General features: G+C 34.7%; 1 protein-coding gene across 1 annotated transcript in view; it reads right to left on the bottom strand.

Annotated features, from left to right (window-relative positions):
- Positions 1–16,156, bottom strand: part of Prp5 (pre-mRNA processing factor 5) — a 121,857-nt gene extending 105,701 nt beyond the window's left edge. Inside the window, exons 1-2 of the mRNA XM_081759222.1 lie at positions 15,939–16,156; positions 5,230–5,310 (exon numbers count right to left, since the gene is read on the bottom strand). Coding sequence (XP_081615348.1) covers positions 5,230–5,310; positions 15,939–15,949 — 92 coding nt within the window. The 5' untranslated portion in view covers positions 15,950–16,156. The remainder of the gene's footprint in view (positions 1–5,229; positions 5,311–15,938) is intronic.
- Positions 16,157–16,793: the final 637 nt, after the last annotated feature.

The raw sequence follows: 16,793 nt of genomic DNA, 5'->3' as shown, positions 1-16,793 counted from the left end.
TTCCATAGTACATCCTTTTGACAGAACTAATACTCGTTATAATGTAGCTGACGGAATGTTCGTTAAAAGTGATGAACATAAACACAAGGAAATAGAACTAGAAGTAATAGAATTATTTACGACAGATGCAAAGTTTAAACATAGAATTGTATATAAACCTTCTTATTGTTAATTTTCCTATAACAAGATATAAAATTAATGAAATAGATATAAAAATAAGATGATAATTGAAGATGATAATTTGATTAATTTTGGTGGAGCAACAACAACAGTACTTTTACAAACAAGATTTTCTCAATAATAAATGAATGGTATTAGAAGTTACCAGCTGCAAAGTTGTACGACAAACAGACAAACATTTTGTAATATGAATCAACCTAATAAAGATATTGAGTTTGATTACGAAATTTGAAATTGTAGGTGCTCAAGCTAGAGGAACATTTGGCACAAACGATACAATAAACTTGTAGGTAATTTCTTTCCATTCTTCTTCTCGCAAATATAAATTAGAAAGCATGTAGTTGTCATGCATAAGATTGAGTTACCAGGAATAACATAAACTGTAATTAGAACTTTAAATGTATCTAAACCTGATGCATCATAGTTAAAACAGGCTCGTTTTGAAACAGATAATAAACTTTATTTAAGAAAGAAATTTAGTGTTCTATTTCCGCTAAGATTGATACCAGGATTTTTAAGTGATTATAAAGAGATTATGTGGAAAGGAGGATTGAGAATTAAATTTACAAATGCTAATACTACTGAGGATGTTTTATTTATATAAGTGGACAGGGACAAGACACTCGTAACAGATATGGAAAAATAACAATCAACAGCATGGAAATAAGAATGTCAATAGTAGAATATGAGTCTAATTATGAGAGTGAATTAAAAGTGAACATATTGAAAGAGCCAAAAAAAATTGTATATTCGTTTAATATGTATCAATGTATTCAGAAAGCTGTAATAAGTACGTTCTTTGAGTTTGATGTAACTACTCAATTTAACTCAAGACAATTTGATATGCCTGAATTTTTAATTGTGACGTTTCAAACTGGTACAAGCAAAGTAAAGATAGCAGTAAATGTGATTATTGTAAGGCTAAAAATACAACGTATCTTAAGAATGGTAGGAATGACCGCACACTACGAAGTGGATGTGTAAATTTACAGGGGTGGGGGTAACCTGAAGATATGCTAAGGTTCGGAACCCCAATTTGTGTAACCACCGCCAAAAACATTGCTCTTGTTGAGTCTCTTGTCATAGGGCAGAAGGGGTAAAATATCTAACTTTATAGGATTCTCTTACTGTATCATAAAAAGATTTCTGACAGATCACTTGAAGTTGTCTAAGGTCCGTCTATGTTTTCTTCGACATCTGGATGAAGCAGGCTTTCGGATAAAGAGAAGGCTTTTTACACGATAAGAACATTGAAATGGTCCTTCATTCATTTTCCTCCCTCGAACTATTTTCTTGTGACTTTTGTCTATTTTCAAAACTGAAGAATTCATTGCGAAGCAGATGTTTTGAGCTTAGAAACATCATCTTCCAGTATCTAAAGCATATGCTCCCAAGTGATTACTTAGACGCTTTTGATAGTATGATGCAAATATTGCTATGGTGTGTAGAAGTGGACAGAAACTGTGTCGAATAGTGACAGAAATATATATCTCGAAGATACTTTAATTTGATTCGATTTGATTTTCAGTTTAGTACCTCTCTTCAGCAGTGTAGCTATATGAGACACTGACCTACAGCTTAACGTGGGATCCGAACCACATAAGCTCCCAAAGGGACAAAACGCCAAAGGCGCATACGTTAACTACTTAGCCACAAGGGAGCTCACCTGGAAGATATAAAACTGCGGGAGTTATGGGAAAACGGTATGTAATTTTGGTATGCACTGCGTATATTAGGATGAAATTAATGAATATTTACTCGCACTTAGCTATAAGTTGGGATGACTAATCTGATTTTCACGAAGCTTTGCACCTCTTGTAAACAATGCAGACTGCAGTGCAGAAATGTTGCCAACTAATTAAACAAAAAATGTTATATGCAATTTTGTGCTAAGAAATGAATAAACAAACTGCATGGGGGAAAACAATGAGATTAAAAATAAAATGGCATGGGCTTGTGATAAGAGAATCAGGAACCATTTTTTCCCGTTTGCAGTGGCGTACGCACTGCTCTCCTGAATCTTTGAACTACTATGTAAACGCATCAGGAGGAAGAAGGGCAGAACGTTGAATTTCTTCTACCAGTGTAAATTACAACTCAAACTTACTATCCCCACTCCTAACGTTTCCTCTAGCTGAGAATCTACCTAAAATGTTAGGATTCAGAGCCACTATTACATGATGACTTAGTGTTCCTACTAGCAGATCTATGGTTGGATGGATGGATTAAAGTTTATCGTCCCCTTCAACAATAAGGTTCTATAAGATTTGGACCTACAGCCGAACGAGTGATCCGAACTACATGAATTTCCTCCGGAAATCGAACGCGGGTCTCCCGCCCGACGACGAGTACGCGGGTCATATAGCCACAAAGGAGTTAATTATCAGATCTAGAAACATGTGCAGTTGTACTCACGACTTCTATTCAAAATTGAGCTCTTGGGGGGCCGCGGTGGCTCAGTGGTAAAGCGTTCACCTCTGGCACATGGGGTTCCAGATTCGATCCCAGTTCGCGCCAAATGAACCTTGTGGTAGACAAATATCGTGTGCGTGGGTTTCCTCTGGGTACTTCAGTTTCCTCCACTTTCTTCATTCCACCATTTCATTCATGTTTTCATCATCACAGTCTCCTTTAGCCTAGCCTGCATAATCGTGGGACGTAAAACTCGAAAAATTTCATTTAATTTCATTTTAAAATTGAGCTCCTTGTACGTTTTCATTATAGGCGAGCGAGTGTTTGGAACAAGCAATTGTTCATTCTGCAAGAACTTGAAAACTACTGAGTTTACTTATTTATTGAATAGAGAATTTATTATTTTATTTCCTTTGTTATATGTAATAAAATATATATAAAATATATTTTGAATCCTCATGACTTATCCTTTCATTTGATATCTAACAGAAAAGTTACGCCATGAAAAACTAATATCAGTCATGAGAGTATGAAGACTATCGACATCTTATATAACAAATTTCAAGAAACTTTTTAGATTCTACATAGGAATAAAGACACATTATTTAACATGCACATAGCACCTCCTCTTAATTTCATTGCAGTCAGAAAAAAATAAGACTCAAAAGTTATGAACATTCCTATCCAATATTATAAAAATTCTTAAATGTTTAAGATTCCTTTGTACATTATTTCATTTCTGGCACCGAATATTCGGTTTTTGCATCTTTTATATGGTCATTTATTCTGATCGCATTTTAAAAAGGCGATATACAAATTATAATTGAAAAAAATAGCCTCATATTACTTCGTAATGAATCACTAAAACATGTTTTATCCTCTTTAACTTCTCTCTATCCCTCTCACTCTCTCTTTTTTTTAATTGACTATTTCCCCATCTCTAATGAAAGGCCAAGCAAAGATCTGAAATACTATAAAGAACTTATTATCTTCAATAAGAACAGCGAGTTCGCTTGATTTCTCTTTTTCATTTTCTTAGCCCATTTTCATGAAATGACACAACTGTTTGACAACCATTCTTTGTGAAAAACTGAAAAATAACTATGAGTTAGCAACATTGAAAGCGAGACTAATAACAGTTTATTCTTCCATGAGCAAATAGTACACAACAAATGCAATGTATTATGATAATTAGTGTATTGTTAAGGCACAGCAAGAACATTTAAGTTTCGACTCAAAGTATGTATCTATATGGGATCGAAATCTTGAACCGAAATCGAATTTGTAAGAGAAAACTGTTACAACAAATGACAAAACACACGAAGTGCGCGCCGCAATTTAAAGATGTCGCCTAAGGAAGCCAGCAGGTTACCTGCTGCTCCGAGTTATTCTGTTAAACATAAACAAGGCAAACCCGTAAGTGCAGAAGAAAAGCAAATACTTTATCAAACGGTATCAACGTTGTTCAATTCACTTGAAGAAAATTAAGACCTATAATAGATAATTTTCGTGTTCTCATAGAATATTTATTTACTTACGTTGTAGTCTGAAGTTAGTATTTGTACATTCGCATGCTATACAATGTAAGAAAACACATCAATAAATTGAACTTACGGGGGAAAATTACCATTTGTTTTTCATGGATATGCATAATGATTTAAGTAATAGATGAAAAAGAAATAATCTCCCATAAGATAAATATGCTTGCTGTTACATACCAGCGCCATCTCTTTATCGTTCAGTTGATAATTTGACATAACTCGTTGTAATTTCATCTATAATTACATTTTGGAGAAAAATAACAATGTTCACTTGCTCTTAAAGGAGGGGGATTATATAGTTTTGGGTATTTTGCCCTATATCACGGCAATGGTGTGAGAGTGAGACGAGTAATGCACATCGCAGTAGCACAAATACATGCACGTGCTGCAGCAGAAATATTGCGGGAATCAGACGAAACAATTTCGTCTTCACCAATCAGCAAATAGTCGTGCGCGCAGTGATACAACATCAAGTTACGCGGTTTGTTTTTGAAAGGTGCAAAGGACTGTGAAAAACGCTTTAGATCTGAGAATAATAATAAATAATAAGATGGGGCACTTGGCATTTTTCTCGAGACACCCTACAACTTTTTGAAAAAGGGAACTATTCCATTAGACTTGAAGATGGCCACAGAAAAGGAATGGTTAAAATATATTGTTCAAGTCAAGACTCATTCAAATACAAGGTAACAAAAGATTACTTTATTTATATTGTAAATTTTGCTTAAATTAAGTGTGTTATTTATTCTTAGTCAAGATTGTTAAGAAACCATTTGATTTCCTGGCAAAATCCAATGATGTCCACATGGAGTTTTCAACTATCGCAGGAAAAGCCAATGTAATTTCTTGTGGAACTAATGTGATTTATACCGTTCTTTTCTTTTTCTTTAATTTTCTTGAAACGTTTATTTTCTTAAGTGATTAGAAACTTCGCCTATTCAGATGATGCAGTAACGAAGAAAGTTACTGAGTCTCATTCTAAATCTCACCCACTGACGAAGGATGGATGAATCCAAAATACCGGTGATTTAATATACTAAAAAGTTGGAAACATTTTTGATGAGTAAGAAATATATATACATATTTTGACCCATACCTTTCTCGACTTCGAGATCTTCGACTTTTCTTCTTCTCTGGAGTAGGAGATCTTGAATGGGACCTTCTTCTACTGTGGTACCTGCAAAAGTGAAATATTAATACAAACTTGTGCAATCAATATATACAAAGAATATTTTGTTTATAGATACTATAGAATTTGGGCTCCAATATTTCTAGACTAAAAACCGGTACACTATGGCATATTATATTCATAGTTGTCTTGTTCCTTGCTGACACATCAGAATTAATAGGTCAACACTCACCAAAGGTTACATATGTGACTACTGGTGCTTAGGGTTGAGAAACGAGACATTTTCAATTATTTCCTTTTTTACATCGAAATCGGTATTGTCTGTTGTTTGTGATCGTATCCCGAGGAAATAATTGAACAATTTTAATTTTGGAATACAGTTAATACTTATCTCGAGCTAATCTTTCATCATATTATTTCGATTAAACGGCGTATCCTAAGAAAGTTAAACGGGATAAAAATTTATGAAAAAAAGTACAGTATCTCACGAGTCCGTCAAGTTGGGAAGATCAAACTCGGCATGTAAACTCCTCATTAAAAATGAAGGGAAGAAAGAAAGAGACATATTTATAATTTCTTTCTTCATATTAAAATCAATGTTGCCTATTGTTTGTGGTCACATAGGAAAACGGTTGAACAGTTTGAAATGAATTTCGAAACAGAGTATCTACAAGCTAAGCTCGTTACACGGGCTTCGAAATGTATGCCAAAAATACAGTATTTTACGAGCACGTCAAGTTAGGAAGATGAATCTTGATATATGAACTCTTTATTAAAAATAAGGGAACACTTGTCTCAGCGTTTTTGAAAACGTCCGTTTTAAGGTGGGCAAGTGGGAATTTTCTAGAACTACTTTCTTCACATTGAAATGGACGTTGTCTGTTGTTTGTGATCACATTAAGGGAAAATGACTGACACATTTAAAATAAATTTTGGAACATTACTCAAACTAAGATTTTTATCATGTCTCTTTAATTGAAGGTCGTATCCTAAAGGTTTAGGGGATCAAATTCTAAGTCAAAAATGTAGTATCTTAACGAGACTTTACTATTGCACCTTGATTAAAATGCTTATCCTATGGGAAGGGAGGAGGGAATGCTTATCCAAATACTTGCGAAAAACCCATTCTCCCCAAGCGAAGAACGTGTATTTCAGCTAGTCATCAATGTATCTCTTCGATACGGTACCAAAATAAAACATGCTAATAGATACTTCCAACCTCCGTAGAAACTCATGCTTAAATAGAAAACTTTTGTAAAGGAAAAGTAAGTAAAATTCAATCCACATTTTTTTTAAAAACGTTGATTAAATATGTAAATACTGATCCACAGTGAAAGCTGATACAAAAGAGTAAAGCATTTCATATCCTAATGTTAAGGAATATTAACTTCTGAAGTGCGTAAATTGTGAAATGTCAGAAAAGCAAGCCCGTATCCACGGGGAGGGGAGGGGGGGGCTAAATTTTTCACGACAGGCTTTCAAATGAACTATAATATGGTTGGACCGCTCCCCCCCATCAGGGCCTCTCTGCATTTTTGGGCTGGATACAGGCCTGCAAAAAAGTAGTGTATAGTCACTGACAATGTTAAATAATGGAAATATATTGTATTGTAATTTCCAATAAAAACTTTGCACTGAGTCCTTTTCACTTCAGATACAATTTTGAAGCTTTCTTATGACAACCACAAGGTGCACATTCATCACGTGAATTTAATAACTACTACATTAAAACTGTTTGGTGGTCGTATTTCCTTTGTTCTTCGTCTTCAAAACTAAACGGAATGAATAAGTTTCAGTACAAAGGTTTTCTTTAAAATGACAGATTAATACAATAGATTTTATGTATGGATTTGTCTTCTAAATTATCATCAATGTACTACTGTTCGCCAGAGATTGATTGTCACTGAGAAGACAAATACACGTCAACTTTATACTATTTACAGATTTTGTATTCATTATTAATGTTATTGGGAAAGTTGTTTAAAGTTTTTGTTACAAACACAACAAAGTAAAGCTTAAATAGTGTTAAGACTATCAACTTTGCAAGGTCTTTTTTTTTTTTTTTTTCTCAAGAAGTCAAATTAAACAAGAGCAGTAGCTTTCATCGATACTCAACTATTAGGAATAGCCTAATCTTTGTCACTCAACGAGATTGTACATCTAAACATCACTTCAATGGTGTATTAGCCAATCCCCCCCCCTCCTTGCAACAAAAACAGGTAATGAGTTTATATGCCGAGTTTCGTCTTCCTAACTTGGCGGGCTCGTGAGATACTGTACTACTTGTGGCATAAATTAAATTTGGACTCCCTCTGCTACTCCTTTTCCCTCCATTACGATATACCAAAGTAACATGTTCAAAACTTAGGTCGAGATATGTACTAACAATGTTCCAAAATTCATTTCAAATTGTTCAACCGTTTCTTCGGGATACGATCACAAATAATATGCAACGTCGTTTGAATGTGAAGAAATAAATTATTCAAAATACCCCTCCTCCCTTCGCTGGGACAAGTATCCTCTTACTTTTAATGAGGGGTTTATATACCGAGTTTCATTTCTCAAACTCGTGAGATACTAAATGTTCCGCGTAAATTATGAAAGCCCCGTTCAGGTTCCTCCCTTAGGATATGCTATTTATCCTGCGTGTCCGTTCGGTAATAATTCTCGTAAACTTTATCTTAACTGAAAGTTGCGTATTATGTTTAGAACTTTCCAAACACTGTTTTGGTTCGTAACTGATAAAGAATAAAATAGAAATAAATAAATACGATAAAATCATTCCAATTTGGAAGATGCGTAGTATCGTATTATTCACAAAACAACTTTTCAGTATAATTTTCCAATCATCCTATTTGGTTGTGAATGAAATCGAAAAATAATAAATAGTAGTTAATTTTCTCCTTTCTCCCATCTTAGAAAATAAGTTCCACGATAAATCTGGTAAAAAAAAAAAAAAGCCCAGATTTTTATTAAATATAGTCTGTGTTTTCTCTGGAACTTACGATCTATACCTGCCGTTTGGGGTTGAAATCAGTCACTTTTTCGTTTTCAATTTATTTTCTATACAAGGTGAGCACAAAGTCGCTTTCTCCAATACGCTGTACTGATATTTACATACTTGTTAATATAATTGTCAAGTCATTTCTAAAGGACAAAAAGATAAACAGTTGTACAAGTGAAACCATTACACAGAATTACATATGGAGAATTTCAAAATACTGCAGAGTACAGAAGAACTAATTTAGTCCAAGTTTGTTCACTACAACTTTTATTAGTCCAAGTTAAAGAAATACAACTTGATTTGCGTATCAGTAAGAAAAGTGAATAAAGATACGAATATTTGAGTCCACTTTGGCTCTGACCCATTTATACATAAATAGATACCAAAGATACTTCTGATTTCAATAAATGTCTCTCGTGAGGTTTGTATTACCCCCCCTTCCCCAAAGTACGGCATTTCGATGTATTTTATCAATAGTAAACAATAAACATTATTAAAACGAAACAATATTTAGAATTTTTCTTTGATTGCAATTGCATAACAATAATAACAAACTATAAAAAATCACAAAAGAAACATTCATAAACTTATTAAAAAGCAAAAGTTGCTTTTGTAGTATAATCTCTTTGAGTAATGAATGGGGAATTTAGGTCTGAATATAATACGAACAATATACGGGAGTGAAACACGATAACCTAGGCATGTGTTCAAATGTGTTCAAGATTTAACGAACACTTTTAGTTTTTTGGTTTAAACCAGTTGGTTTTTCTTTTTCTGAAAAAAAAAAAAAAAAAAAAAAAAAACAGCAGGTTTAAATCAGCCAATCCTGATAGGAAGAATACTTATTTCGCGGAAAACGACTTTGTGCCTACCCTATATGTTATTTACTAGTATTTATATATGCTTGTCAAAAAATATAATATTATGATTTTAAAACAACATGACTTTACTCAAAATTGTCCTACTGTTTAGGAATAAAATCGGTCTACAATACAGACAAAAAAAAAAAAAAAAAAAAAGCGCTTCACCTGATTCTACTACACACAGTGCCACCAATATTTTACATCTGATTCTTGCAGTAAGATACTACCTATGATATTATCCAAAGAAATAAGCTTAAATGATAAAAATTTAATAAGTAAAGGAGACTGAAAGAACAATAGGTTTTGTACTGTTCATAGTGATGTAGGACTTTTATTTGGTTCAGATGATGATATATTTAATCTGATGTTGTTTTATACATACACATATTGCTGAAAGTAACCAATTTGTTCTTTTACAATCACAGTCACCTAAGTTATATATTTTAAAATTAATTAACAGACTTGAGTTCTTGGGAATTGGTTCGCTTTGGTAGTTTTAATTTGGATATTCTTTAGTTTCCTAATAATGATAAACGTTACTCCTCATAATCTGACATTATGTTACATTCTCCTACAACCAGTTATTTCTCGGCATCGGGGCATCACTTTTGGCGCGAGGGGTCACTGGCTCGATCTCAGGCCAAGTGAGTCTGTGGTAGATTACACCATATAAAAGTGGGTGCTTTCGTCTTTTCCTATATTTTCATTCCACAGATATATACATTCCCTTCATTAATCATCCATCTCCTTTAGGTAAGTACATATGTACACTCATGTCCAAAATGATTGTCGCATATCTATAACTGTCTCCTTGTAAGAATATAATTTGATAATGATTTTGCAGAGTACTTTTAATACTAATACTATTTGTATAATGGGGAAATGTGTATTTGTGATAAATTTCATAGGAAAAGAATTATAAATACGAAAGTTAGAATGAGTAAAACAAAATGTTGCTAAATGGAAAGGAAAGTTTTATTTTCGTTTTATTGTTCTTATTTACTGATCTTTTGACATGAAATTTGCCACATACATGTCTTTGCCGATTATACACATACTAACATTGTACGAAATACCGGGCGAATTCGTTAACAAATTATATTCCTACAACAACATATTTATAGACATGCGACAATAATTTTGGACATGAGTGTACATTAGAAACCGTAGATTAGATGGTGTAGAGTAGAAGTAAGTAGATTCGCGTAGCAAGTATTTAAAAATTATCCATGTTGTTAACCCTACAATGTGCCTTCTTTTTTTCTGTGAAAAAATAGCTTTGCAAGAGAAAACGAAAACGAGTAATTGAAGTACCGGTACGCTTAATAGGCCATCTATGCGGAAACTGTGGAATTACAACTAGCTTCGAACGTTCCCAATCTGGTTCAACATGCATTAGCAACTACATACCGTTATGCAGGAAAGCACAGATTATTTACCACTATGACCCATATTTGTCCCACTATGCATTGTAGGGTTAATTCACCAATGTAGGAGATATAGTAGATTTGTTCCTTATCTGTCAAGCTTGTAGAGATTATTATTTGTAGAACCAGAAAGTAGTTACTTTTTGTATGAGGGATAACAGCACTTAGCTATCTGTAAGGAGTTTAAATTGATATATAGTAAGCACTTAGCTATCTGTAAGGAGTTTAAATTGATATATAGTAAAGACAATTGAGTATGCATACATTAAGAAATAGGACTTACGAGCTGAAGACAAAGTACTGTATCATGTAGTTATGTAAATAACCATCTGTATATTCAGAGGCTTGGAAGCTTTAAATGTGTTGGCAAAGCTAGATAAAAACACACAATTACAACTATAATACTACATATGTTCCATTAACGTTCTTCTTTTAAAGATTTTGTACATGCACAGTTTCAGGAACAGCATAGGAATCACACCAGTCTAGCAAAAAGGTGTATATTCCCCACGTAATATATTTCTTTACCATATTATATCTATAATCCTTCCTTTAATATTAATGAAGCTATCTATATCTATATATGTATTACTTTAATTATTTTATATCATTACCATACTCAAACCTTTTTACCTATGCCGTAGATATCCCTGCTCGGCTGCTGAAAAGACAAGGCATGACATCACAGCTACAAGACGAAGAATTAGAATGTTTATTCTGAATTTATATAACTTAATTAGATTGTACGTAGTGCTGTTCTGTACTATATACCACTGCTACCATCTATGTAATAAGAAATATTATGCCCATAAAATACACCATAAGTTTCAGATTACTCCTAGTAACTTCCTTATTAACCAAATGATTAATAAAAAATACTGGAATTTAGCTGAAACAGAACTGTTAAATTATAAAGTGAAATATTTTGCCCTGACTAAGTTAGATACATGGCAACGCAGAGGAAGGGCCTATGCCCCCAGAAGAAACTCTTTACCTAGCCAGGAATTCCATTCTTCTGCCCATCATGAACAAAAGTAAATTTTCAGTGCTTTAACGATTGCGTTACCTGAAATAGGTGCTATCAAACTAGTCAGGTACTTTCATCTTCGTTACCAAATTCCAATAATGCGTATTTCCTAGTAACTCTTTTATATCCAAAGGGGACGCAGTGACTCAGTGGTAGAGCATTCACCTTCGGTGCTTGGGGTCCCTGGTTCGATCGCAGCTCGCGCCGTATGGACTTTATGGTGGACAAACACCGTGCTCGTGGGTTTTATCGGGGTTCTCCCGTTTCCTCCCACTTTCTTCATTCCACCATTTCATTCATTTCTCACAATCACCGTCTCCCTTAGCCTAACCGGCATAACCGTGGGATGTAAAACTCAAAGATTTTGTTTCTTTTATATCCAAATAACTTGCTTAAGATCAATAATTGAAGGAATATTTCAACTTGTTTATTAAATCTTGTGTGCGATATTAATTTTTATATTTCATCGATAAAATGTTATTCCTCTTCTCTCTCTGTTGCAGAAAGAAAAAAGTCATTTCGCCAATTAACATTGACGCAAAGTAAACTAATAACTGAATTAGAGGTACAGCACGATCTGTCAGTCTTGCACATTCACTGCTGTGCTGTCGAAAGTATGTGCAGCCATAGAGAGGTGTACAGAAGATGTGGAGCGGAAGCACCTTCAGCCAGAACTGTATCTTAAGCAGTTACTGTGAAATTTATGGATTAAATTTTAAAAGCCCAACCCAGATGCTATCTATCGCAACCACGAAAAATAGCACTACTCTCAACCATGAGGTCAAAGAAGCCGTCTATGTAAAATGCTGAAACAAGCAACCATTGGTGCTACACCAGATTAGGTATCCATACTTGAATTCATGAACTATGACTTCTTTCCACAGAAAATGGACTATTAGTGCCTTATAAATTGTTTTATGGGTCAAAGAATAACATTGTAATGCTATGGGGAGCAGCTGCATTCACGGATGCAGATTCACTTTAGAAGGTCTTAAACGCTACAGGTCGTGGGGATATATTTGTAGACCATACACACGATCGTCCATAATATACAAAAAAAGTGGGAACTTAAAAGGACGAATGCAGTCTAATCGAGTCAAGGCAGGGTGAAGCTGATGGGCCCGCACGAAAATTTACGGAAGAAATAGCCTATCAAAGGTTGACGTGGGGCAATTTTGGCAGGGGTGAGAGAGTAACATTATTTGCTAATGGGAAGAAACGGATTGCATTTACGGATGCAGATTCACTTTAGAAGATAATAAGTGTTACATGACATATGTCGTGCGGATATATTTGTATACATAAATATGACACGGTGGACACTAGAAAGCACAAATGCTAGGCCTATCTAACCGAATCAAGCAGGCGTGTCAGTGATGGTAGGCATGGGCGCAATAAAGGATAGTGGAAACAGAATTGTTTCTCACGTTACTAGATGTCAGATAGCTTCATCGTTACAGATCATAACTTAACACACTGCATTGACATACGAATTGGAGTTCATCATAGCTTTTTTATGGACTATTGCGTGCTTAAAAGCATAGTTTGAATTACGATTTTTAACATTACAAGGGGGTGTCAGAAATAAGTTCCACACATATACTTTGACTGTTTATAGGGTGCCGTGTGGCAATTATGCCAGAAGCCTATAATTTACAATTACACACTGTAAGCAAAATTATTATTTAAAAAAAAAAAAAAAAAAAAAACCTGCCTTCATCCGCGTCGGGGACTTTGACTGGTGCTTATTTTTAAGCTAACCATTGTTTCCCCTTTAAAGGTTTTTAGTAATGCAGGTGCTTTTACCATGTTCCAAAGCACTATAACACAAATAATAACGTTAGCTATTGCAACGTAAATGAACCATACGAATTTTTTAGTTTAACGTCCCAGGTTTATGCCCTTTACACTAAAGGAGACATATCATTAATGAAAATAAATAAACATGACATGACCATAAATAAATTAATGAACAAAATAAACTTTTGTTTTATTCACTGACGCTGAACCAGACACTGAGAAAGATTTACAGTGAAAACTTCATTAGGAGAGTCCCAAATTTGCTTTCAATTGTAATATTTTATGCAGTTTTACCTGTGAGTACTGCTTTACGCGAAAGAGACTACAACATTCTCAACAGAAATTCATTGAATACTGACACATTGGATGATTTGCTGACACTTTCCATCAATGGTCCTTCACTTAAGGCATTTTGATCCGAAAACGCCAATCGATAACTGGAGAGAGAGAGAGAGAGAGAGAGAGAGCGCGTGTTATACTGACGTGAAGTCTTAAAGTAAGATATTTTTTAACACGTATATGAATTGTGCAATTTAAATTTTTTCTTTGTCAAACCAAATGTCATGGCGGGGGGGCTCTCATAATTTGTACGTGAGATACTAGCGACCATCAATTTTGTATTGGCGAGTGCGTCTGACTGAAATTCTGCGCCCTGTTGTGATTACCCTCTTTTATTACTGTATGGGGCATTTATGTCAGCGTTCTTTTAGCAGGAGCATAAAAATAGAAGAAAATGCATGAAAACAATGCTCAGTAAACATTTGTGACATAGATACCTACATTACAGCTGAACAACTGTTTCTTTCTTTCTTCGATATTGATGTTCTAAAGTAGATTCCCCTATCTCAAAACTCTAAATGGACATGGATCACTTACAGTAAAAGACAGAGAAATGTACAAGTAGATTTCCATGTATAAAGATAAACTTTTCCCAACATATTATGACTCAGATTTTGACTGAGGATTCGCTGGTTACGTTGTGCCCTAAACAAGTGTCTCAATGTAACTGACAATATACGCTATTTTAAATAAATTTAGATCTAATAGTTTTTAAGCCTATTTGTAAGTTTCATAGTTACATTGTTCTTATTTGTACCTGTAGCATTAAACAGTTGTTCGTACTATCTGGCATTGTTATTCATGACTTCCTTATAAATGTAGATAGATAAAATTTACACGGCTAAAACAGATCTATGCCATGATTGCTCTACAGTCATTGTAATGTAAATACATTAGAAGCTAGGAGACTTTGCCATAATTCATCTAAGGTTGGGGTAAGCCTGGCAGTTTGGAATTTTCTTTTTTTTAAAGTACTCCTTTCAAAGTAAGTTGGGAATTTTTCTTAACTCATGCAAATAATATAGAAGTAACATCGAATTGATATGGTATTTGTCAAAATTAAGAAAAATATATTACTTTTGAATAAAAGCAGTTTAGTTTTATATGTAGCCGTCATAATTGCTCCACATCACTCTATATTTCTCATTTGAAATAACACTCGATATTTCTTCTGTAAATTCTACAAATTTATGGGTAGGCCTATCTACTTGGATAGCACCCAATCTTTCATGTGCATATCCTCGTCACTAATGCTCCTGCTCTTCACGAACGCATCTCGCGCAGTACCACATGCTTCGCCCTGCTTTGCCGCAGATTAAATGGAATACTGGCTTGCCGTAATCACTTAGTATAATTTGATGGATGCTTTCCGCAAAATTAGCATTACACTCTGTTCAGCAGCGCCGCAAATACTTTCTTACATCATGGTAAGCCGATCAGAACATAACCTATCTAATGTTAAATGAAAAAAATGAAATGAAATCTTTGAGTTTTACGTCCCACGATTATGCCGGTTAGGCAAAAGAAGACGGTGATGGTGAGTAATGAATGAAATGGTGGAATGAAGAAAGTGGGAGGAAACGGGAGAACCCGAGAAAACCCACGCACACGGTATTTGTCCACCACAAAGTTTACTTGGCGGAGGCTGGGATCGAACCCGAGACCCCAAGCACCGGAGGTGAACGCTCTACCACTGAGCCACCGCGGCCCTAATGTTAAATGAATCTAAACTAACTAACCTAACGTGTGTTGTATAAGTGGACGGGGGTTAACACGACATGGGATCTCTACATATGTTCCAATAGCCACACCAGCGTTGTAAAGTATTACCATTAACAGATATATGCCCAAAATTGCACCATGCATGCCTTATCTGTAAAAATACAACAACGTTATTTGACGCAAAACACCTTTAAACCAGCTGCTTGTTGAATCTGCGTAAGAATACCAAACGGAGCGTGTAAAGTTAACCCGAAAAGGCCTTCTTTGAGAACAATATTTTAAGATTAGTTAGGGTAGGTTGTCTTTCAGAATGAAAGCTTCGTACTAGTACTGTTTCGCCCTAAAACGAATTTCTTCCCTCAAGTGATATACTATCGTCAAGATATTTTTTAATATTGTACTTGAAACGTGATTTAATTAGTATTTGAAGAAACATTATAAATACAGAATTTCAATTCAAACTGATACGATGAAAAACTTATGCAACAACTTACCCACGAACCATCTTGATACTCTCGATAAATTATCTCGGATTTACTCATGTACCATTTACAGGACTAGATACAGATACACATTTCCGTACTTTTATGTAATAATTGCACGTGGAACAAACCCGCACATATTTCTTTGACACGTATTATAATATTTATTGTTATAAAGATAAACACTGAGCCATATCAAAACACTAAACTGTTCACTGTTTAACCTCGATCTCATGTTTACTTCGTATCTTCCCAGAATTTCAGCTATACGCTCTCAGCAAGCATGTTATGAGTATGGTCCTTGGCTGGGAGCCTGTAGTTTCAAATAAAAGATATCTTTATCTCGGAATGAAAATAAACTAAGAATGAATTGAAAAATGTAGTTGATGTCACATAAGAGATTCCGCAAAACTTGCGCATCTCAGTAGAACTCAAATAATAACAAGTAATTATAACTGCTATGCCGACCATCGCAAGCTAAAACGCAAATTTTACATTAAGCTGACGGAAAACCGCTACAGAATGAGGCCTGAGCTTTATCATTTGCTTTTACACGCAGTACCCTGCTTAAGAAACAATTGAAAATTCTTGTTGCTAGTGTACTTTATTTAAGAAAATTACCGCTTTTCACACTTTCTTATGCAAAGTTCAGGGTAAGATATGTATGATCGTAGATATGTTCTATACATTATAAATTACATCCTAAGCATGGGCGCCCAAAGGGGGGCATGGAGCCGGCCTCCTGGCTCATGAAAATGTATACGTAATATAGCAAACCACGTACAAACCATCAGAACCAGAAGAAATACCAGACGTAATATAGCAACCAGGAGATGCCCCCCTAGAAAATTTTCTTCGGGCGCCCCT

The sequence above is a fragment of the Thermobia domestica genome, chromosome 5 (genome assembly GCF_964235325.1).
Source record: "Thermobia domestica chromosome 5, izTheDome1.hap1.1, whole genome shotgun sequence".
NCBI classification, from domain to species: Eukaryota; Metazoa; Arthropoda; class Insecta; order Zygentoma; family Lepismatidae; genus Thermobia; species Thermobia domestica.
Note: the sequence above shows the minus strand (reverse complement) of the source record. Positions and strands in the feature narration are given on the sequence as shown.